This window comes from Zosterops lateralis (genome assembly GCF_965231275.1).
Source record: "Zosterops lateralis genome assembly, chromosome: 11".
Classification (NCBI taxonomy): Eukaryota; Metazoa; Chordata; class Aves; order Passeriformes; family Zosteropidae; genus Zosterops; species Zosterops lateralis.
Window position 1 is genome coordinate 12,649,949 of NC_139771.1, and position 23,859 is coordinate 12,673,807.

The following is a 23,859-nucleotide window of genomic DNA, read 5'->3' on the forward strand; positions in this document are numbered from 1 at the left end:
CGTGTGAATAGTTTTCTGTTACCAAAGGTACCTTTATGCAAAATGCAAGAATGATGCAATCCTGAACTTCAGCCTTCACACGCTCTATCTGGCTGGCAGGACTCAATCTGATGTCCAGAAAAGTACTTTCAGAGAGGACAATTTTCTCAGTATCGCCAAGGGCTGATTTATCCCCTTTTGGAGGGCAGCAGGGATCTGATCTTCCTATGAACCATTAGCACGTGAGATGAGGCCGATACACGAGTAAAATCTACGCGGCTGTAGCTGTGTCAGCTCAGGGGCGGACGGCGCATCGCTCTGTGGCTCCTCAGGGCTCGGGCACACCCCGGGAACAGGGGCCGGGGCGCTCCGGGCACAAACCGCCCGTGCGGTGCCGGAGCGCGGCGGGGCTGCCGGAGAAAAGCGCTGCGCATGCGCACAGCGGCCGGCACGGCCCCGCGATTCCCGCGGCCGCCGCGCGGGGGCGGCAGAGCCCGGGGAAGGGCGGGACCCCGCCCGGTCCCGACCCGGACCCCAACCCCGGTCCCGGTCCCGGCCCGTGTCAGGGGCGCTGCCGGCGGCCCTCGGCCCGGGCTGATGGCAGGGTAAGGCCTGCGCCTCCCGCTCCCAGGCCCTACCCGCCCTGCTGAAACGGAGCCCCGCATTTCAGAGGGAAGGAGGTAACGCCCCTCGCCCTCTAAAAATGTTTCTTTTTAACAAGGAAACCCTCGCAGTAGCACGCTGTGCACTGAACAGCCAACACCTGCAGTCTCTTCCTTAGGAGCCCAGACTGTACGAGCCCATATTTCCCATGTAACTCCCCCCCACCGCTGCAGCCCGACAGTCTCGGTGTTCTCAGAAACCATCCCCTCCCTGCAGCCATCACCTGCCTTGCCTGACAGCAGGAACAGTGTCTGTATCACCATCTCCCTTCAGTAACAAGGCCTTTGAACTGATTCTTTCCCCTGTAACTCCCACCTTGGGAACAGCATCTTCCTTCCTTCAAGCCTCCATAACCAATCACTGTTATGTGATTGTATAGTATTCAATCACTGCCATTCATTTCAAGAATTAAGCCAGTCTCAAAAGCACTGCTCCCCTCCCCTCTCCACTCCAAAGGCACTCCATGAGTGTAAAGGAGCTGTGATGTCAGTATGTAGCTCAGGAAAACAGTATAGTGACAATCTGTAGGACACAGGCAAGTGTATGTTCAGCAGGCAGTGGGACTACAGGGCACAGCAGTGTTCTTAAGCAGGAACACAGAAACGAGTGTTGTTTTGGAGTGGCTGACCTCAAGGTGCTGGTGATGGAAGCATAATCCAACTTTTGTTTAAAGAAAACTGAGAGCTCTTAGGAGAGCATACACTGCTATAGCCACATCTCAGACAACTGCAGCTGAACTTAAGCCTCCAGATTAAAATTCTACAGATTTGAACACTCAGGCCCTGGCTCCACTTTCAAAAGAGAGGAGAAGTTGAAATTTATTCTCACAAATGACTACCAAACCACCAGATGCACTCAGGCTGGAAGGGCACATATGGTCTCCAGTAAAAGTTTCATTTCCGGTACAAAACAGTAAAGCCACTTTTAAACAAAACCTACAGGTAAAGAGAAAGTATCACATCTTAACAAAAAGGATTTATTCAGACTAAACAAAATGTACAATGTTTCCCAAATGACAGAATGTTTTCAAGACTCTCGGAAGTCTGCAGGTCCATTGAGTAACTTGATCACTTCTTACCCTGCAGTTTGATCAAGCTATTTTTTGCCAGACTTCTTTATTCCACCACTGGCTGCCAAAAGAAACAACACAGCTGGTTAGGTGACAGAGCTTAGCTACAAATGCAGTTCCTCATAAAGCTGAATCCCCCCATTAGACAGCCTGCACAGCCCAGGTCCCCACTGCTGAATTGTTTCTGCATGTGTGACTGCTCCTGTGTGGTTTTGATCTCACACACCTTACAGTGTGAACAGTGATTTATTTAACATTAGAAATTAAGCTTCTCCTGGAACCAAAATGCCCCATGATTCTACAGTGGAACTAAATATTCCAACAGTTACTTTGTTTCTCCATTGATTATTTCTTATACAGCAGGAGCACAGTCCGGTCAAATCAAAATCAAGGCTAAGGGAATAAAAGCATTGGTATCCCTACACCAAAACCCCCAGCTGGGATCAAAGCTCTACAGAAGCAGGAACTGGAATTCCTGCAGATTACTGAAGACACTAAAGTGAAAGAACACCAGGTATGGACACAGCAACAAGCGTGGCATTTGTTGTAAATGCTCTTTTTCTCCAGTTGTGTCAGGTTTGACCAGTGGGAAGGAAAGAACAGCAAGGCTGCACCCAGACAGACTGAGAGGGCCGAGGGTCAGCAACAGACTCCACACTGCAACTTGATTCCAACAGCATCACCCTGCTAAGGCTCTTGGAAATAGGCTGACCCTGCCACAGCAACACAACAATCATTACCTACTTTGGTAAGCATCAGACAAGAGCCAGATGACAGACACAGAGTCTAGAAAAGGACAGAGAAAGAACTCTGAAGAGATCTGTGAGCTGAAGCACCCTCCACAGAATGAGTTTAGGATGGTAAGGACAGAAGAGAGGTTCAATGAATTCTTTCGCATCTGTCTGAAACACCGAAGACATTCCAAGTCCCACACCCAGCAGACTTTTTGTACGTGAATAAAACAGAGGAGTTAGATCAGTCTGAGATAAATAAACAATATTCCCAGTCAGTGGGACTGGATGGCACTTCCTTCAAGAGCACCCAACAAGCTGTAATGCAGATCTGCTGGCTAAGATTTAAAACACCAATATAGACACTATGTCAGACTGCCAGCAAAGCTCCCAGACATGGAATGGGTTCTGTGAAGAACTGGGCAGCTACAGAGCAGCAAGTCTGAGCTCAATCTCTGAGAAGATAACAGAGTCTGGAACAAAGCAAATGAATGAACAGTCTTGTGAAAGTTAAGAGGATTGCCATAAAGAGTAAATCCTTCCTCAGTGACCTGCTGGGACCCTGAGGTTATCAGTAAGTGTCTAAAGTGAACCCAGGGGACTTCATATTTTCACACAGTACCTGACAAGATTCCATAGCAAAGGTTGTTAGTGAAACTATTTTTGCTGTGGGATTGTTGGAAAGGTCTTTCAAGATTGAAAGTTTGCTGAAAAAACAGGAAGTCAAGTGTGAAGTTAATGATCTCAGAACGGAAAAGTGGTTAGTAACACTAATGAGCCACAGGTCAGGAAGAGGCAGGGCACACCCTTGAACATCTCTGATGGGACCATGGCAAATGCTGGAGGAGCAGAAGGCGAGTGCAGACCCAGGTGAACACTCTCCCACTGTCACTGAGACACCGACCAAGGCACATCCTGTGAACTCACTTCATGTCTCACATATTTTACAGTCACTCAGGCACAGCAATTGAAGCCACACTGGTTTCCAGTCACTTTTTCTTCCCTGCCAAGAATCTCCTGCTCTTGAAGAAATTCATCCTCTCAGAGGACAAGCACTAGATTTGTTAAACTTGAAGGACTGTGGCAAAGCCTACATGTAATACCTCTGAAAAGAAAAGACTGGTGTGCTAAAAGAGTAGAAATGTCCCTGCACATACCAGTGGAATAGGTCAACCTGGCAGACAGAGTGTTTTGCCTGCTGAACCAGAAGCTGCATCATTTGGGGATGAAAATGCATAGGAAAAAAAAAAAAAAAAGGAAACAAAAATACCCTCTATTTGTTCCATATCATCTGTACCTGCCGCCAACTTACTTATGTATGTCAAATAACCCAGAGGCACCTGCCTTTTTATGTTTGTCAAGCAAAAATATTAAATTTTTGAAGCCAGCAAGACCCCTATTTCTCCTGCCAGGACAGCACCTCACTTACCCAGGGGCCCTTTTCCAGCAGCTTTTGCTTTCATCTCCTCAAGTTTCTTTTGCTCCTCCTTCTGTTTTTGTTTGAATGCCAGATCCGTCTAAAGGAAAGAACAGCAGCATTTTTTAACATCTCTCCCACAGAAAAATTCAAAAACAACTGAGAAGCAATGAAAAACAAATGTAATATTCCAGCAGCAACAAACACCTGACTGGACCAAGGCAGGATGGCTGAATAATGCTAAATATGCAGAACTATCACCAAGGTTTTTGCTGTAACACAAACTAAACTTTAACTCTGTATGTTTGGTCTTTCTGGAATTATTTCCCATGGCATAATCTCATTCTGAGATTATGATTCCTCTGACTGATGGATGTTTGCACTGACATCATTCATTAACATTCCCTCAGTGACACATGGAGCCCAGCAAACAGGCACTAACAAAAACATTTAGACTATAAAGAATGCAAATAAAGTAAGGCTGCTTTCACCTGTAAAAAATTTTTTTCAAAAAATTCCTCCCACACATATGTCATTTTTGCTGGGTTTAATAAATTTATATTAATTCCAAGAAATCTACTGAGACTACTGGCAAATTGTACAGGCAATGCAGCTATTGAGCCTCCTTGCTGGATGAGCCTCCCAATCCAGGAGAAGTCAGACACACTCTGTCCCTTAGATACACATTCTTCACAGATGCCAAGGCTGAAAAGGACTCAGATTTTTAACTCAGCACTCAGGACTTTGGCGTAACTGAACTGAGGACCTTGACAAGATTGGCTGACATTCCGCAGATTCTTCACCAATCCAGTCTATGGCTCATCTTTACAACTGCAAAGCTTTCCTCTTCTTTCAGTTAAAGCTTCCCTTGCTGCAACATAACCACGTTACTTCCCCTACCTACCCCTCACAGAACAGAATATTCTGTTTCTCCCTCCAGATTTTCCTGTCTCCTGTAGGCTACTGTATCTTTCCTAGTAAATCAATCCCTCATATTTATCCACTTCTGTGGGTTTTTTTCTTGCAGTGTGCTCCTCCCAAGTGCTCACAGTATTGCAGGGCTGAGACAAAAAGAAATGTTACATCATTTGACAAACAAATGTTTATAGTTTGGATCCTTGTAAACACTTTATTAGTTCTACCATTTCTTTAATGAATACTAAGCTTTAATAAAGCTTATTAAGAAAGCCATGATTTTTTTTTCCTTTTTCAAAGAGATATTGTATTTGCCTTTTTACAAACAGTGGCACCTCATCCATGATGCTCTATTCTCAGAAACAGCAGCTCACATCTATACTTAAACATAAGGATTCACAGTATCTCTAACATGCAATTAACTAGTACTTAATTTATCCCAGCTACACAATAATCCCGACTCCTGGGACCGCAGTAATTGATCGACTTCAGATGGAAGTCTGATGCTTTGTCAAGGGCATTCCGAGCTGCTCCAGCACTGCTGCATCCACCAGGATGGTGAAACACAGGCAGGATGTCGCCATGGAATCAGAGAAACACAGAATGAATTGGGTTGGAAGGGACCTTAAACATCACCTTGTCCCAAAATCCTGCCATAAGCAGAGACACCTTCCACAAGCCCAGGTTACTCCAAATTTCGCCAACCCAGCCTTGAACACGTCCAGAGATGGGGCAGCCCCAGCCCGTCTGGGCAGCCTGTGCCGGGGACTCACCGCCTTCACATGCAACAATATCTTCCTAATCTCTAATCCAGACCGCCTCTCCTTCGCTTTGAGCCCATTCGCCCACGCCCTGTCACCACCTGCTCCTGTAAATGCCAGGAGGACCCCCCGGGCCAGCCAGGCCCTCCCGGCTGAGCCCCCGCCGCTGCCGGGGCTCTCCCGCCGCCCTACCTCATCCAGGTCCTTCGTCTGCTTCTTCGGCTGCTTCAGCGGCTTCTTCTTGCCGCCTGCAAAGACAGAGGAGACAGTGAGGGCCGTGCGGGGCCGGACGGGCGGCACCGGTGGCCCCGGGCCCGGCCTTACCCTCCCGGCCCGACATGGCTCCGCTGGCTCCGCCCGCTCCCGCCGCTTCCGCCGCCGCCGCTTCCGCTTCCGCCGCCGGGCCGGGGCAGGTACGGGGGGCGGCGGCTGGGCCGGGTCGGTGGAAGGGCCCCCCGGGCAGGGCAGGGGTCGGCGGCGCGGAAGAAGCCGGCGGCGGGATGTGGGGGAGAGTGCCGGGCGCGTTCGGCCGCGCTGCGGGAGGCGGGAGCCGTGTGGGACCGAGCCCCGCCGGCTCCGTGTGCGCGGCGGCCTGTGGCAGTGTGTTTGTCGGTGGCTGCAGGCAGAGGAGGTGCTTCTGGCAGGGGGAGCAAGGCACGTCATCTCAGATTAAGCTTTCACAACTTTTTTGTGTCCTCTGAGCTCAGGCTGGGAGCGCGTTCATCACAGTCTGTGACTGTCTGCATGAAAATTCTTCAAATCTCAACTTTCTCTCTTTTCTTTCTCTATAGTCCAGTAGGCTGAGTATTGGTTAAACTCTTCACGTAGTAATGCGATTAGGAGAGGGGGATTTTGCAGTCTGGAACAGACAAAACTGGGCTGGTGTTTACTGTGGCCTGCAATGTAGAGTAGGTGTTCAGCACTGCTGTTAATGGTATATTTGTGAGTGGGGCTGGCAGGAGAGAGAACTTCCTTCATTTCCGTGTTCTCGTGGATTTGATCTTCCGTGTTGTTGTGCTTGTAAAACAACTGATAAGGTTTTTATAATGCCACTCGGTGTTATTATTGTTTGTTAGAACTAGTCAGCAGGGAATGAACCTGTGGTGGTCAGAATTTTTCCAGCAGGTACCTGGCATATAATACAGGCATCTCGTTTTTGTGGAGATGCCTGTATTAACCACCTAAGATTAACACGGAAAGCTGTTTTAAAATAATTAAAAATACTGTGCAGCACTTATCAACTGTTCTCAGTAATTCATGTTTTCATATTATATTAGTCAAAACCTAATGTAGTCATACTCAAATTTCATATAAAACCTGACTGAAAAGTTTTCCCTTTTCCAGTTTTTAGAGGAATGGGCCTCAGTAGAACTCTTAAGATCATATTTAAAATCAGTAGACAATAAACCATAACTAGCAGCCTGCTTTTGCAGGGTAAGCAAGAATTTTAAGCTCATTTTAAAATGCATCTCTGTGTTAGAATGCTGTGCATTCACTGCCTGAGATTCTATTCTTGTGGCTCGTCCTCGTTTATTATTTTGTAGGGAGTCTCATGGGAATACTTGTGTTTGGTTCAGGACTTCTGTCCTTTGTGGTTTTGTCTTTGCATCCTTCAACACTTCCTGTATCTGTGCAATGTAAGATAAAGAGAATGATCGAGCCACAATTCGTTTTTTATCAAGATTTTTTCCCCTCTCTGCCTTTTTTCCTTTTCTGTTCTTTTGCAGAACTGTGAGTACCTGAGGTACAAACCCCATTGTGCAATCACTGCCCTGCTGAAGCACTAAATTTCTCTGGTTACTCCTGCTGTTATTGGATCTGCACATGATCGCTCTTCACGCTGTGGGTGAATTAGTAATCAAGAAGCATGAAGCATGGTGGGAGTACTTCCTAACAGAAAATAGGAATCTGTGGCACAATTGCACTTTGTTGAAAATTGTGGAAAATTCTCTAGGTGAGCAGTGGTGTAAAAGTAGCAATGGTTTAGCCATTCTTGAATTGATTTGTTTTGGTACACACGTTGAAGAGCTATGAATAAGCCATGCTTCAATAACTTCTCTTCTTCCTTGTAACACCTTTATTTAGTGATTAAATTCAAGACATGGGGCCTATGAAATACACATCAAGTGTGTCCTCAGTGTCCTGTGGTCTGCAGTATCACCATTCATTGATGAAGTGGAATCCAAAAGTGAATTTACACGTGGTGAGGACTTACTGCCCATCAGCACCCAAGAGGCCCGAAGCCAAGTCTGCTGTGGAAATGGCCATGGGTCTCCTTCATCGGATCACAGAATCGGGGACTGTTATGGGGAAAAATTCCCTCCAAAAAGTGTCTGCAGCATGCAGGAATTGGTGGGACAGATATGAAGAATTTGTTGGAATCAATGAAGTTCGAGAGGCTCAGGGAAAAGTGACAGAGGTAAACATGGAGATAATGTAGAATTTTTAAAATGATGGGTTGAGCTATATGAAGCATAAACGCTGTCTCTGAGGCAGAAAAGGCTACCCAAGGAGAATTATGTCTTTTTCTGCTTTGGCTGTCTGTGCAGGTACTGTGAATGTGTATGCATGTAGTAAATAGAGCTTATCCCCTGAACTGGTGTGTGGTTTATTTTGTGCTTGGATTTTTCCTCCCTCCTCCCCACAAAAGAAATTGTATAATTCAGCAATTTAGGTCTGTATGGCAATATGTCTCTAAAATAAATGCTGCTTCTTCTCAGGCAGAAAATGTCTTCATGATAGCTCGAGGGATAGTACGAGAAGCTCGTGAAAATGTCGAAGCCCAGCAGATTAAACTGAAGGAGATTCGGGATCGCTTGGACAGGGTCTCTCGGGATGACTCCCAGTATTTAGAACTGGCAACTCTGGAACACAGGTTGCTGCAGGTAATTTATTGGTACTTAAGCGTTGGTGAATATGTTGAAAAATTGTGTGCTTTGTTTCCTTCACTAGTGATTGATTGTCTTTGTAGATGCAGTTCAGTTCTGAAATAAGTGATAGGAGTTAGTTTCTTAGGGTACTTGTTTGAATTAGTTATTATCAATGGTTTAATCCTCTGTGCAAATTTTATATATTAATGCTAAAGTAGAGTAGTAAATTTGGAGAATCAAACTGAAGATAATGAGCCTAGAAAATTAATTGTTGTAGTGGTGACCTGTACATGAGTAGTTAAGAAAAAGCTGCCAATCAGTGAATTAACTCTCTGTGGGATGATCCATGATTCCAGTTAATCCGTGGAAAGAGCAGCTCTCTTCTGCTGGTGTCTGGAGAAGTCAGCAGGGCTGAAACAGTGAACATTATGGAGAGTGAAAGACCTTGCTCACTCATACCCATTTTCTATCATCACGTGGCAGATTCTTATGTACAGGATCTTCAGCTCTGATTCCTGATAAAACCTTTTCCATTTCTCAGACTTAAAATTGTCTCATTGACTTAAGTAGGATTAATAAAGAAAATCCCACATTCAAGGGAAAACTTCTGAAACTACTAATAGTTGTTCTCAATTTCCATTCCTTCACCTGCACTGGGGTTTGGGTTTTTTTCCTTTAGTATAGACTTTATAGCTTCATAGTATACCTTCTGTTTTCATCACTGTATTTCTTGCAGGAAGAGAAGAGGTACCGAGCTGCATATTTAAATGCCGAAGAATCTGAGAGAGAAAAATTCTCTCTGTTCTCTGCAGCTGTCAGGGAAAGCCATGAGAAAGAGCGCACTAGAGCTGAAAAAACGAAGAACTGGTCTATTATTGGCTCTGTACTGGGAGCCATTATAGGTGTCCTTGGTTCCACCTATGTCAACCGAGTAAGGCTGCAAGAATTGAAAGTCTTGGTGCTCGAAGCACAGAAGGGCCCAGTAAATTTACAAGAAGCCATCAAAGAACAGGCCTCCAGCCATTACTTGCAGCAGAAAGATCTCAGTGATGTCATAGAAGACCTAAAAAATGTGCTGCAAACAACAGCATCACGGGGAGTGAAAGAAGGGGCTTTGTTAACTAGAGAAACCAGGAATGACTCCATAAAAATAGATTCCCTTTTAATGCCTTTAAATGAACAGCTAAACTACATTAAACAAGTCAGTTCATGTCTAGGGAGTTTACAGCAGCAGTTTAACAGTCTGCAGGAAAGTATCACACAGGTGCTGTCTGAGCTGCAGAGTGTCAAACTCGCCATCCAGTCCCGACCCACAGAAAGAGTGATGCCAAGGCCCTCAGGGGAAGGCAAGGGCCAGGCTGCTGCTGTGAGAGATGTGATTTTGGAATTGTGTGATACTGAGCGGAGACTGGAAACGCAAATCAAGAGAAGTTCTATTTACAGCACTGCACTGACGTGTGCTATGTTTGCCATTACTCTGCCTGTACTCTATATCATACTAAAAGGGAACTGATCCCTGATTAATTGCCACAACTTATTAGATTAATAAATAAAGGTAAACTTGCACTCTAAGGACCTGGAGTACAAGTCCAAATAAACCTGCTGTAGTGTTTCTCACTATGCCTTCTCCTGTATATTTGAAAAACTTTAAAAGCCTCAGTCCTTACTGCTGCGGGATCCATGCCGAGTCTCTGTCACATTGTGCATTTCAAGAAGCAAAGGAAGTGCCACAATTTGGTCTGTTCATTTAATTCACTGTTTCACTCTTACTGTCTAGTCTTGTGTATTAAGACAAAATGCACTGTGAGGCTCCAAATTGCATCTGTGAGGCCCAAAATGGCCCCCTTCAGACCCCGAGTTGTACCTCAGGTTGGTCACAATGCCCCACATCACCCCAGAGTGGTCCCAGTTGTTCCCATCACCCCAGTGGCCCCAGTAGCCCAGGACATGCCCTGTAGTGTAATCAGGCACATATCCTGGGTACCCTGACCCACAGATCCCTGTACCCAGCCCTGAGCCACTCCCTGCGGCCCCCAGCCACCTCCCAGGCCCCTTGAAATTCTGGGGTTCAGACACATTTATTGCTGGGACAGAGAGCTTTTGGGGTCTGAGCCATGATCTGATATCCCTCCATCTCCACTGTTCCCCTCTCCCCCAGGTGTGGGCACAAGGAGGAGTCTTCTTCCAGTTGCACAGTGCCAGAACTGAGCTGAGGTGATCCCCCCAAATCCTGCCTCCCCTCAGAGCCCTGTCACCTCCTTCTCCCCCAGGACATCATGAAGTTCTATTACATCTTCACCACCCCACACCACGGCCACTCCTGGACCAAGTGACAGAACCTGGAGATAGACATGATATAACTGATAAAATGAACAATGATTTTCACTCTTGAGCTGGATTTGTGATTTCCTGTTCCAATTATTCTTGTGCTTTCTCAGTCATTGATCTAAATGCGTCATGTATAATTCTCTGTATTTTGCTCTTAATTTCTTCATAGTTTGGCTGTTTGTTCATTCACAAATCATTAGGAATTATCTTAACAAACAGCCGGATGATGAATTTAAAATACATTGAAGACACACATGGTAACCTTTTCCTAGGATGGTTTGTCATTAAGTATCCAAAACATTTCTGAAGCTTCAGCTTTTTGTTATTGATATCTGCATGTCCTTGAAGGCTTGCAGGCAGGGAAAGAGGCAAAGGGTTCAGATACAAAGCTGTATTAAGTATGATGGTGTTTATTCTGACAATATAAGCCAATTATGATTTCTCTACAGATTGCTTAACCTGTCATTCCTAAGGTATTTTGTGGTTTTAGTAATCATCTGTGGAGCAATCACTTTCTTATCCTTGCTAGTATCTCATTGGAACTTTCCCCAGGTTTGTTGTATTGGTGTTTTTTTCTAATTTTGTCCTGCCTGGAAATTGAAATGCTACTCTACAGCAGGTGCTTTTAAGCAGTACATCAGCATTAATAGACACAAACTACTCCAAAATAATGTTTGGAAAGAAGTGAAAGGCCCATCTGCCTGTTTTCCCTGGAAGGATGAAAATTTGCTGATTGAGGCAAAACACTTGACTGGACAGCTAAACATCAGTATCTGTGTGTGGCCTCACACAAGGTTTCTGCTATGGCTCAGGTAAGGAATAGTTTTCTCCCTGTGATGGCAGCAGATAGGCAAATCCAGTGAGGAGCTCCTGCTTCACAAACACTTCTGTGGGACCTTTGCAGACAAAGGAGAGGTGTGTTCACTTCATGTTATAATGATTTTGTGTAAGCAATTCACCTGTGTGGTACACACTGCTGTGGTGGGACTTCCTCCTGTTTTAAGAGAGTTTGAGTTTTTGATTTTAAACTCGTCAAACTGCAAGATCCTTGGGACAGGGATGTGTCTGGCACCAACTTCATTTGGTATCACTGGGTGCTAAGGACAATAGTGTCATTATTGTGACACTTAAGTGTCAACATTAAGCGACAACAGTGTTAGGAATGATCTTTGATGATTCACTACCTGCAAGAGAGATGAAAATGCAAAAGGTGGTTTTGGGAAGTGCCACTGCTGATTTATACATTGATTATTTGGAGTGTGAAGTGAGTAACAAACATTTATCAGGGAAGCAGTTTGATCTGCTGGCTTCAGAACTGGGATAAAAATTCCCATACACTTAGCTGTATCAAGAAGCTGTATCATACAGATCAATAGAATTTTTCAAATCTATAATATTTCATTTTATGATTTCACAAATATTTTTACAGGTTATATTTCTTGCAGGAGTTTGATGAAAATCAGACAAATGCGTAGTTAAAGGGGAAGGAATAGTACAATGGTTCTATTTGTAATTTGCCACACCAGTCACTGAGAATTTTGTTCTGGTTTGGGGTTTTTTTCAGTTTAACTACATAAAGTTCCGTGCCCCCCCCCCCCCGCCCTTACTATAACTGGCTGAATTTGTTATTTGACATCACTGAACATTGGATTATATCTATCAGCATGGGTTTTAAATGCTGAAGGTTAGGCAGCTAAACTTGAAAGTCAGGGCAGCACTCACTGAATTGTACTCAGTGGCATCAAAAACAAGCAGAGGTCTGAGGCTAAGCTTGTATAAAATAAATGAGAAAAAAAAAAGCTGTTTATTTGTCTAAAGAGATATGATTTTTATCCATTTAAAGAGAGTTTCATGATAGTCTGTAGCTTTAACTCTATGTAGGGTTACAGGGAGTCAGTCAAGGACTGCATGAACAGTCAATGAACAGTAGCAAACAAATATGTGATCAATGATTGAAATAACACCTGAAATTTGAGAATAGCTGGAAGGTGTATGTACCAAGATGAAAATAACTGGATCTTGTCCTTTGTAGGGAGTTTTGAAGACTCAGGAACAGATCCAGTGTGCAGCTGGCAGAGCTCTGTGCTACAAGTAATTACCGTGGATCACTTAGTTCTGCTCTTCCTCGCTAAATCCTCCTATGTGAAGTGACAGCAGAATAATTTCAATTAGGAAAAAACCCTTGTAATTAACTGTGACTATATAATAATTAGGAGAGAAGATTTGTGTATTCCCTCAATCCTGGATTAATCATCACTCCATTGTGGCAATGATCTAAATGTGTTGCTTGGCACTGCACTGTATGTGCACCCCAAAGCCAGAAGGTGTGGCTGCAGCAGTGGCAGCTGTACTGAGCTGGCTGAAGGCAATATCCAGGAAGATGCTACAACATGGACTATATGTATAATCTGTTTAGTACTTTGTGCTAAACCTTTGTCATGGTAACACAGGCAGCAAATACATGAGTTTGAACAAAACCAGCACACCCCTACAGGGCGTGTTTAGCTGGGCACTCACCTCAGTTCAGGTACATTTGCAGCAGTGATTTACACAAGCACATGACATCTCAGTGCATGTTTCCTGATGATTCAGCCAGGACTAAGTGAATATTTTGTTGCCTGTGCTCTTCAGGTCTAATCTAGTAAAAAAAAAAAAAAAAAAAAAAAAATCCAAACCTGCATTCTGTTGTTCTGTTGCATACCTTTGGGTTATTAAAAAGGTTTATAATAGATAGTTGAGCTTCACTTTAGGAATGAGGTCTCTCAGCAGATCCTTTCTTCAACAATTTCTGCTTGCTAAGGCCTTTTGAGACTTGAATTCTTACTCTGTGAGCAAAGATCTCTCTAGACAGGATGGCTCAGCCAGCCCTGTGCCACAAATACTCATTTGAGGGGGATGGTGGTTGCAAAATCATGTACAGGACTGGTGAGGCAAGGGACTGACCTGGGTACTGTGTATAGGTCAGAGGAAGGCAGTGCTCATTCAGATTAGTTCCTCTGTCTGGCAAGACACAGAAGCTGAGCTAGAGAGAACCTGGTAAGAGCAACAGGAAGCCCTTTGATAGATGTTAACTATAGAAAAATGGGTGGCATGGCCTGAGCTTGGCCCATGCAAAGCTATTTTGAGTTCTTACTGCTCCTTGAGAAACCACCAGTAACTCAAAAGCAAACAGCTTGTGGCTATGGAAATAACTTTGAATGAGGTCACTGCAGACTTCTAACAGTAAGTGCATTCTGAAGAGAAAAGTTGCCCTTCCTTCCACTCATGAAAGAACTAGAAAATATTGCTTAAGAAGACAGGACAAAAGCAGTTAGATGTAGTGTTACAGTCAGGATATATATATATTTATTTATTAATACTTGGGTTTTGAATGTTCCACCATTCTAGGATCCTGGTTGGAAGTTGCAGGTGCTGCTGTTGATTTCTTTGTATGTTTGTTTGGAAAAGACAGTTCCTTTCAACAACATACCTTCTAAAAACAAATACTTCCCTCTTTGTGGAGCAAAGGAGTAGCAGAGATCTCCTGTTTACCTCAGAAACAGGTTTGAGATTTGCTGTAGGAATGAGGTTCGTGAGCTAGGAAGAGGCAGACAATGCTGGATTTGTCCATAATATATTTAGAACTGTATGTTATTGCCAGATTTTTGCTAGCAAGTTACATTCATGACCTCACTCATAAAGCACAGAGAAGTGAGACTTCTGGTGTTTGGCATTTGGATAATCTGAGAAAGTCTGTGTTTAAACACAGCAGCAGAGCTCCAAGACAAAGGGATTGCCACGAGCATCCCAAGCTTGTTTTGCTGTGTTCTGCAGGGAGAAAAGCAAACCTATGCAAATAGGTGTGTGCTCAGAGTCTCTTACTCTACCCCTGCAGGTTATGGGGTGTTGGCTATTTTTTGGACTCAAAATCAGATCCTGAAACATCAACAGACTGCTGCCAGCAGATTTGTAGGTGCCCAAACAGCCAGAACAAAGACCTTAATGCTGTTTCTAAATGTTCTGGCAACTGAAGGCTTGACAGGAATGGAGTCAGATATGAAATAGGGTAGATGTAGTTAACCTTCTGTTGGTCCCTGAATTACTGCTCTAAATACACTTTATTCCCAGAAGCTATAGACAGTATTCACATATCCCTTGTGACTTTCTTAAACCGTCTCATCCCCTGCTTGAAGGGGAGGAAGAGTAAGAAGGAAAGGAAATCAAAAGGAGCATAAGCAGTTGCTAGCCTTGTGATTATCATAATAGTTATGTAAGAAACTTAGCTAACTTGCTTAGAACCAGACATTAACAAGGTTTTTACAGAAAAGGATCCTTTAGGGATTTAAATATACTAAAAACAACACAACAAAACAAACCTTCTGAACAAATGGAAATCAAAAATTGTTTTCATTTGTTCCTCAAGATGTTTGTTCTTTGTGTGACACCATTTTCAGCTGTATAATGTTTGAGAATTAGCCTTTTCTTCAGGGTTTGATTGGTTTGTTTGGGTTTTTTTAAGAACTGCAAAATTTTTGTGCAGACTGATAAAAACTCTTCCCAGAAGGGGGAATGGTTAATCCTACAGTGGTTTATAATATCTGTGTCACTCAGAAGGGCTGTAAGAGGGGTGGGAGGGGTGCACTGCAGCATCCCTAAAGAGCACAGAAGCTCTTCTTGCCTTCTCCCCAAGGCAAGCCCTCTATGCAGTTCCCTGCACCAACCCTGCCATGGGACAAAAGGAAAAGCTTTTCAAAATTTTTTTCAAATGTGCTCTCATCGAGTTTTTTGCTGCTCTTTAAGTGAAGTTTGCAGATGTTTTTTACCAGACAGAAGGGGCTGCAGGTTGGGACTGGCTCTGGAGGAAAGGCACAAAGGGGATTAGTGTCTTGAGTCAGGAATGGGTTGGAGCAAAGAAAACTTAGAATTATTTTTTTTTTAATGCTCTTAGTCACCAAAACTGGATTTTGGCGGATGCAATTTGAGTGTAGTTAAAATGTCTCTGATTAGTGAGATGATAATTCAGTGAGCTCTAAGCTAAAGAGCGATTCACTGGGTGGGGTGTGGTAATAGGATGGCTTTTTCTGTGTTGGGAGAAGAGCAAGTAAGGGATCATCTTCTCATGGGAGTCTTCATGGGCTCTGCACACTTCAGCATAATGAAGGGCCAAGGAGCAAAGGTCCAGAGAGGCAGCCAGTAGTTGCCCCTGAAATAATCCTTCCTTTGGGAGACCACAGTCATGCTGCCAGATCCTGGGGACTGTTCAGCCTCTCTAAACTTTCAGACATATTTTTTCCTTCATAAAATTTGGGGGCTGGGCGTATGAGAGACTGATGTATTGTAACAAAGACAGTAGATGTTTAATGACACTTCTGGACATGGGATTTGTACCAACTATGTCCCTCTGAAATGTCAGAAATGCACGTGGGAGGAAAGCCCAATTCAGACTTTCAGAGCAGCATTATGTCTTCAATGGAGATCTGCAGCTTCATCTGTAGCCAAAAAGGCACCCCAGCATAAGGCAAATTCTGTACTTTGCACAACCCAGGCCAGTGGACTCTTCCTCAGTTTGCTTTTACCTACAGCTCCTGAATCACCTTTTCACATCCTCAGATGTTTTCTTTCCTCCACACAGAATTTGTGGCTGGGTGCTTAAGGCATAACTCTATCTTTTGTCTGGGATTGCCAAACATCTGCAGTCAGCTCAGCAGGCGAATGACCAGTCCTTACAGTCAGTCACTGCATGTATAGCCAGTCAGTTGTTAGACTAACTGTATATTCGCTGATCAACAACACAGCAGAGCACAGCACATCTGGGAAACACAGAAGTTGCAGTGTGAGTGAGAAAAATGGGAGCATTAATTCTGTCCCTCTGCAGAGCTATTGCTGACAGAACTTACCCCTAATTCAGAGAGAGGATTTTATGCAGTCAGTTCTCAGTGGCAAGAAATGCCTTTGTCTCTGACACAGAACACCAGCCTCTGGTCTGCCCATAACTGGAGCTTCCAGCTTCACAGGAATAAAAATTTCAGTTTATATTACACATATCACTCCAGGCACTTCTGCTTTACGATGCTTTTGTCTCCACCGACTTTTCAGCTAGAATGGTATGTCCTTCGCTGTTTTGCAACTAGAGATAACTATGCCACTGTCACATTCTTCAATCTCGCTGATGTGCTGGTTCCCACATAGGCTGCAAATTGGAGCTGGGCTGTGCCTGAGCCTCCTGGTGCTGTGTGTGTGCAGGGGACAAACCTTCCTATTCTCTGTGTGTGTGTACAGGGGACAAACCTTCCTATTCTCTGTGTGTGTGTACAGGGGACAAACCTCCCGGTGCTGGGTGTGTGTGTGCAGGGGACAAACCTCCTGATGTGCGTACAGGGGACAAACCTCCCGGTGCTGTGTGTGTGTACAGGGGACAAACCTCCCTATGCTGTCTGTGTGTGTGTACAGGGGGACAAGCCGGGTTTGCTGTCATGTTTTGCTCCCTGTGCCCCCCGCCCTCTGCATCTTCCCACTCACTCGCACCTCTCGGCTGAGAAGAGCCGAGCACAAAGGCTTGTCGAGCCTGACTGCAAAGTTACATTGCTACAAACGCAGAGACAAGAGAAACGCTGCGATTTCTTCCAAAACACACAGCTTTAAGCCCAGCTCTCATCACCGGCGCCGCGGACCCCTCCGGCGCAGCGCTGTGCACTCGGACCGGCCGGCAGCCGCCGCTCGTTTTGGCGGCAACGTCCAGAACACTCGCCTTGCCCGGGCTCGCTCGGTAAAGGCAGCGGCTGGCGGTGCCGAGCCCCGGGAGCCCCTCGGCCGCCGCCGCTCGGGATGGGGGTCCCGGCACGGCCCGGGGCGCGGAGAGGCCGCCGGCCACGCCCCCCTCCCGCGCCAGCCAATGGGGTCTCACCGCCGGCCGCGTGCCGAGGGGGGTAGCCGGATCCCGCGGGGCGGGGCCGCTCCGGGGGCGGGGTCTCGGGGCAGCGGACGGCCGCTATTGGAGGAGCGCGGGCGGGGGCGGGGCGGCCGGCGGGCAGGGGGCGGGGCGGGCGCTCCGCGGCTCGGTGCGGGCAGCGCTCGGCGGCGGCGGCGGGAGCGCGGCGGGGCGGCCGCCGGGGCAGGTGAGGGGCGGCGGGCACCGGGGCCGCGCGGAGGGGGATGCGGGCCGCCGCCCGCCGCGCCCGGCCCGGGGGCGAGGAGGCGCTGCCGGGGGTCAGCGGCCGGCGGCAGGTGCCGCCCGGGGGCCGCGCTTTGTCTCCGCGTGGGGGGATGGGCGCGGCCCCTCCGCACGGCGGCGCCTCCCGGGCGGGGCTCGGGGGCTCCGGTGGGCCGGGAAAGCCCCGCTCCGAGCCGCCCCCGCGGCCGGCGCTAGGGGAGGAGGACGGGGGAGCAGCAGGAGCGGGCGGGGGCCGGCCAGCCCCTCCACCGGCTGTGGCGGTGCGGGGATGGGGAGTGGGAGCGACCGGCCGGGCCCCCCCAGCGGGCAGGGCTCGGAGCAGGCGGCACCGGGCTGAGGGTCGGGCGGCCCGGCTGGAAGAGCCGCCCGGCCCCGGCCCCGCTGCTCGCAGCGCCCTGCCCGGGTCACCCCCTCCCGCTGCTCTGCAGAGCTCCTTGCCCACCCTGAGCGCCTTCCTTTGGAAAGAGTTTGCAGCAAGTGTTCGGGCCCCTCCGAGCAGGTGTGTTTTGTGTTCCAGGAGTCGCAATTTGAGATCTTTCTTTCCCTAAATCTAAACTTTGCGTGGCTGGTGCTTTATCTGAGGGCAGCAGCCTGGAGCAGGAGCAGTCCTGGAGAATATCCGTGCAGGGCTGCTGTAGTTACAGAGAGGAAGGGGCTGCAACCCTGAGTGTTGTAAAACAGTGGGGTCTGTATTTTACTTAAACAAGTGCTCTATTCTGTGTGAGGCTGAATGTGATCGGCTCATTTGTGACCTCACTGTTTGAACAGGGATCACAGAAGTGTTCTGCCTTGTGTGTGAAATGCAGAAATCGATGACTTTTATTAACGATGTGTCTGTGTGACGTCAGGGGGCTAAGGCAGTGATGGAAATGTTCACCCGGATTCAGGGGGAAACTGATGCACTGAGCTGTTTTGCTACGTGGTTTTGCATTGTAATGGAGAAATTGGTGCTTCCCCGTGCTGCAAATGGGGCATGGAATTTCACAGGTTTTAACAGGGTCACTTTGAGAAGCCAGCGACCCCTCGCAGAATCACGGGAGAAGAAAGCAAACAAGTTATGGATGGAGAAGAATCCGGCAGGGGAGGTGACTCGTAGGCAGTTTGGTGCTGAGTGGACTATTTCTATGCACATCCACACCTGTGTGCAGCTGGACTGGAATCTGTAAGCCAGGGACTTGCCCTGGACTGAGATTTGGCCAGAAAGCATTTACTCTAGCATGGTCATATATGGAATTTTCTCTTTAAATTTCTTCCACCATGTGAAAAGAGTTAAGTTAGTAATACGATTAACAATATTTAATACGATTAAAATCACCAGCATAACTCTCAAGCAAGGTGGGTGCAGACTGTCAGCAGTTGACACTTTTAATCTCTACTTTCTCCCATGTGAGTGCTTGTAAAGAGTTCAGGCTCCAAAACTCTGCTCGCTTTTCAGAACAAAAAAAATTCTGCCCTCCCTGCTGACAGCTCAGGTATTGCCTTACCTTTCATGTCCACCAACAGCATCATATTCCCAGCGGGGCCACGGGATGTTCCCATATAAGGGCAGAGGGAATAGCTGACAGAGGGCTGTAATGAGTGTGCAGAGCTGTTCCCTTCAGTGCCAGTCTTTGTGTGAAGCAGGGTTGTTGCTGGAGTGTTGCTGCTGCTGGCACGCTCGGGCTCTCCTGGCACTGCCTGCAGAGCCTGCAAGGACTAAACCAGTCTGAAAAGTATCTGCTGCTGCCCAAGGTGGCCCCGTTAGGCTGGAGAGAGGCTGCCTGCCAAATTAAGCAGTGCCAGCTGTATGTTGGGTGTGCTCTGAAGGAAAAAGCACCCACCCAGGTTGCCTGTGTGGGGTGTGTGCTATCCAGCACTGTCCAACAGAAGGCAAAAGTAATTGCACTTTCTGTCTTCCACTGTTGCTGTTTGCTTCCCGGAGTGTTCCTTTAGCCGGCAGTGATGGGTGCAGGGACACAAGGTATCTCTTTCAGTGTAAGTTTCAGTGTCAGCTGCAGAGGGAGAACAACAGATGAGGAGGACAAGTTCAGAAGAAGATGAAGCAGCCACTCCACAGAAATGCTTGAGATTTTTTTTTTTTTTTCTGGTAAAAGCTTTACTGCTGAATTGGGTAGATTGACATTATTTCTCTTCTGTCATCATCTTCTCTGTCTCAGTCCTTCCTGCTGCCTGTCAAAGCAAACTCAAAAGGACTTCAATTTCTTCTCCTCACTGACAGCATCTCCATCTGTTCTGGTTTTGTTTGTAGCTGTTGTTGGTTGTTTTTTTTTCTCCTGAAATTTCAAATTGTTTGTTGTATCCAAGTTCTGAGCTGAACCCTCCCAATCTTGCATAAGGGCATCTTGGAGGAAGATGATAGGACTTTGATTCATCCCAGCTTGCAGGCTGTGCAGGGTGGTAGCAGTCAGAGGAGGCATGAGCCTGCCTGCTTCCTTGTAAGAATTAGCCCTCTAGATACAAGCTAGTTTCAGGAAGCAGGGGTTGGACTGATGCCCTTTTTGCTCACCTGGATCTTCAGTGAAATGTCTTTGTGCTCTGTGTGCTGGGATCTGGTACTGACTCTCCTTTGCATTCCCTATAATCTGTTTAAGCCCTGGATTTGATTTGCATTTATTTGTGGTTCTTGTGAGTATCTGATTGCAGGATTACTTTATCTGAAAGGATTCATCTTCTGCTGTTCATGAAAACCACAGGAGGGCTGCTTTTGCCTTTATGGGAATGTGCCAGCTGGTCTTTCATTGTGTTGGTATCATTTTCCCTGTCCTATTATTGGAGGCGTCTTGGTTGTGGTGATGGCTGTGATGATGTCTTTAGAGAAGACTCATATTGATCATTATTTGAGCTTTGTCTGGTTTCGTCTCAGTGCCAGAAGACAATTCCTATAAATCCTTGCATGTGTTTTTCAGCAACAAGCGACTGAGGCAGTAGGAGCATGTGCACAGTCTTGTGACGTGGTACTGCTGCTCCGGAAGGCAGAGTAGATACTTAATTTAATTGGGAAACAGTAAACTCATGTGTTGCACAGTCTTTACTCCAGCACAGTGGTGAAAGCTAAAGTACCTTTCCCAGTGGCACGCTGAGTCTAGGAGGCTCCCTAAAAACAGCATGGAGGGGGTTTTGCTACCTGCATATTTCTCTGGAACCATGAAGAATCAGCCTGCGTGCTGTGGTTTGCCACAGTGATAACTGAGATGCTCCCCTGCTTAATAAACTGGCTGGGGTTGTACTTGCTGGAGCTCAGACTTGCTAAGCTGCAAAGGTGCCAAAACATGAAGGAGGATGTTCCAACCTGTACCAACACGCAGCCCTGACTAATGGGAGAACCACAGTGCTTTGGTGTGAGCTCTTTAAGGCTCTGCCTCTTCTCCCCAACTGCTTAAGTAATAAATGCGGAGGACTTGTTTTCACTGCTAATAATTTTTTTTCAGCCAAGTAGTAACTAAGACATCTGAGCTATTCTGAGGTTCCAGGAAACAATTTAGGTCTTTTCGTTAACTAGAAGTAAGTGCTGCCTCCCAATGCTCATGAGGGAAAGAAAAAAGAAGAAACAAATGGTTTCAGTTTAGGTCAGGTTTTTTTGTTGTTGTTGGTTTGTTTTGTTTTGGATATTTTGCTTTGGTTTTTTGAGTTTTTTGGTTTGTTGGGTTTTTTTTGTTTGTTTGTTTAGCTTTGTTATTGAATCAATTTTTAAATAGTTTCTAGTATCCTGAATTTAATTTTAGACCTTCACTTTTAAGTCCTCCCTGCCAATCTCAAGAAAGAAAAAGAGGGGAAAAGGAAGTAGAAAAGAATTTTGTGGTAGCAGGATCTGATTTTAGATGTTGATTAAAATGTGAAATGAATCTTCAAATGAAACAGATCCTAAGGAAGTTTCCAGATGCCAGGCTTTAACTGAATGTGAACTTTAGTGATTTGCTTGCGGTATAAAAACTGGAAGTACTGTTAGGATCACTTCTTCTGTGCCTGGTACACATGTCAGATTTTGCTTTGCTTTTGGCTCTGAAGTTTAACTGTGGAACAGCCTGGAACTGTTGAGTTTCCCCAGCCTCTGCTCTGCAAAAATCTCACATTTTTTGCAACTTCATAGCTACTCCCTTTTAGAAAATGCCAATTCATTTCCCTTCTTGAAGTATCTGAACGCTGTAATTTTATATTGCTACTTGTATCTATTCCTGGTCTATCTCATGTGGGAAGTCTCTTGTCCCTGTGTCACAGGCTGTAAGGGGATTGATCTTTGCTTCTGGTGGCGATTTAGCTAGGCTGGTTCTGTACTGGGGACTAGAGTTTAGGAATTGTGTCACCACCACTTGCTCCAGATACCCACACACAGAATCTGTGGTGAGCCACTGGCATACACAGCTGTAAGGTATTGACTAAATGGTTTGCTGTTGCTTTGTATCTGCAGGTGCAGACAATTTCAAGTCATCACCATTCTCCTTCTCTTTGCACTTTTCCTTAATTCTGAAATTAAAGGCAGTGCTTCTGGGTTACAGTGAAAAAAAACCATGTGTGTCAGCTTATCTTGGCATAATGTGGCATTGAGTTGCAATGATGATGTTCATCCTGCTGCTGAAGTTATTCCAAGGAGAATGCAGTCCTTGTGTCCTACCCTTCCCTGCAGCTCTGCCATGGCAGGAGGGTAGTTGTGCCTGGAACTGTGCAGGTGGAGGAAGCTGATTGTGTTCAAGCGTTTATGCTGATGAAACTTGTTTTCTGACTAAATTGCATGTCATTCTATAAATAGAATGGGTATGTTTGACATCTTACCCTGTTATAATAATTCTCAAAATTACTACATAGAAGTAGTGTTTTCAGCTGAGGGTTTCTGCCCATGTATGTAATTTCAAAATGATTTTTGTTTCAATCTCTGCTCTTTTAGCTTTCCTTTACTGCACCATTTCACAGTTTGGTTAAGTGGCTTCCCTGCTCTTTGTGTGGAGTTACATTAAGAACTGGAGTGCCATCTGTCTCCCCTCTCTGATCCTGACTCCTGAAGATTGTGGGCTCTTGAAATCTCTGTGCCTACAAGTGCCCATGCCCTCATCCTCCTGTGTGAGACACTGAAGGATTTTTGGGTTCTCTAGTTTCCATAAAGAAATGCCAACCTCTGTGAACAGCTGGCCGAGCAAATGCTTGAGAAAATGCCCCTGGTATTGCCTGCTAAGTGTTCTGCTCAGCTGGAAGTCCTTCAGACAACAAAAATTTAAAGCAGAGGAACCATAGCTTCAGAGATGGTCCTGCCAGATCAGGCTTTGTCAGAAATAATGTTCTCACTGAAGCTGCTGTAGGGTTTTGGACAGCTTGGAGTTAGTTAATGGCCCTGAAGCAACTTTCTCTTTAGGACTTTTCAGCCTTGATCCCAAGATTCTTTTGCTTTGAACCTTCTTAAAACGCTGGAGAGAGTGATTATGTTAGTGTATTATGAAATTCTCGTATGTGAGAGCATTTTGATAACTCATGCAATGAGCATTTGGATCATCTATTTGGTGTCTTCCACACGCCAGAGTTGTAAGCTCTTCTCACCTGTCTTCTACTGTCTCCTAGTGAAGCCAAAAATGGTATGTGCTGGAGATCTCTAGTGCAGAAGCAGTTCCTGGACTTTTGAATTGCACTGACATCAATATTTTGATCTTTATTTGCTTCCTGCTTGACTTCTTGCATAGCACTTTGATTGCAGTCCACTACTGAATGATTCTACCCAAGAGAATGGTAAAGCTGATGTGCAACTGAATTAAGTGCATGAGATCTAGATGTGCCACTGTGGGAAATGGAGAAGTACTAACCAGGGACTTGGTTTATTTGCCAGATCTTTTCGGCATTTTGATAGAAATTGATGAAATGTTGAAGAAATGTTGAAGTACCTAGGGACACTATAGAACTTGTGAATTTATATTCTGATCCTTAGCTGAAACATATTTTGAATTGCATTTCATGTCAACCTGAAACTTAAGAGAGGTTTAAGACAAAGAATGCAAG

At 45.8% G+C, this 23,859-nt stretch overlaps 3 protein-coding genes across 4 annotated transcripts in view; 2 read left to right on the forward strand and 1 right to left on the reverse strand.

Moving 5' to 3' along the window:
• Positions 1–1,597: 1,597 nt before the first annotated feature.
• On the reverse strand, positions 1,598–5,914 carry TMA7 (translation machinery associated 7 homolog). The gene is made up of 4 exons (XM_083869254.1): positions 5,860–5,914; positions 5,728–5,783; positions 3,872–3,959; positions 1,598–1,772 (listed from the first exon to the last, which is right to left on the reverse strand). Exons 1-4 carry the CDS (start codon positions 5,873–5,875, stop codon positions 1,738–1,740), a joined length of 195 nt encoding a protein of 64 aa, XP_083725380.1. The 5' UTR covers positions 5,876–5,914; the 3' UTR covers positions 1,598–1,737.
• CCDC51 (coiled-coil domain containing 51) lies at positions 5,914–10,025 on the forward strand. Of its 2 annotated transcripts, none has more exons than XM_083869238.1 (5): positions 5,914–5,948; positions 7,263–7,489; positions 7,621–7,954; positions 8,256–8,420; positions 9,142–10,025. In XM_083869238.1, the coding sequence occupies exons 3-5, from the start codon at positions 7,637–7,639 to the stop codon at positions 9,916–9,918; spliced, it is 1,260 nt and encodes a 419-aa protein (XP_083725364.1). In that variant the 5' UTR covers positions 5,914–5,948; positions 7,263–7,489; positions 7,621–7,636; the 3' UTR covers positions 9,919–10,025. The 2 variants fall into 2 exon arrangements, with proteins under 2 accessions (XP_083725364.1, XP_083725363.1); XM_083869237.1 differs by lacking the exon at positions 5,914–5,948 and adding an exon at positions 6,062–6,189.
• Positions 10,026–17,775: 7,750 nt separating this feature from the next.
• PLXNB1 (plexin B1) overlaps positions 17,776–23,859 on the forward strand; it is a 77,905-nt gene continuing 71,821 nt past the window's right edge. The window contains exon 1 of the mRNA XM_083869201.1: positions 17,776–17,827. The gene's annotated coding sequence lies outside the window, so the exon portion shown is untranslated. The remainder of the gene's footprint in view (positions 17,828–23,859) is intronic.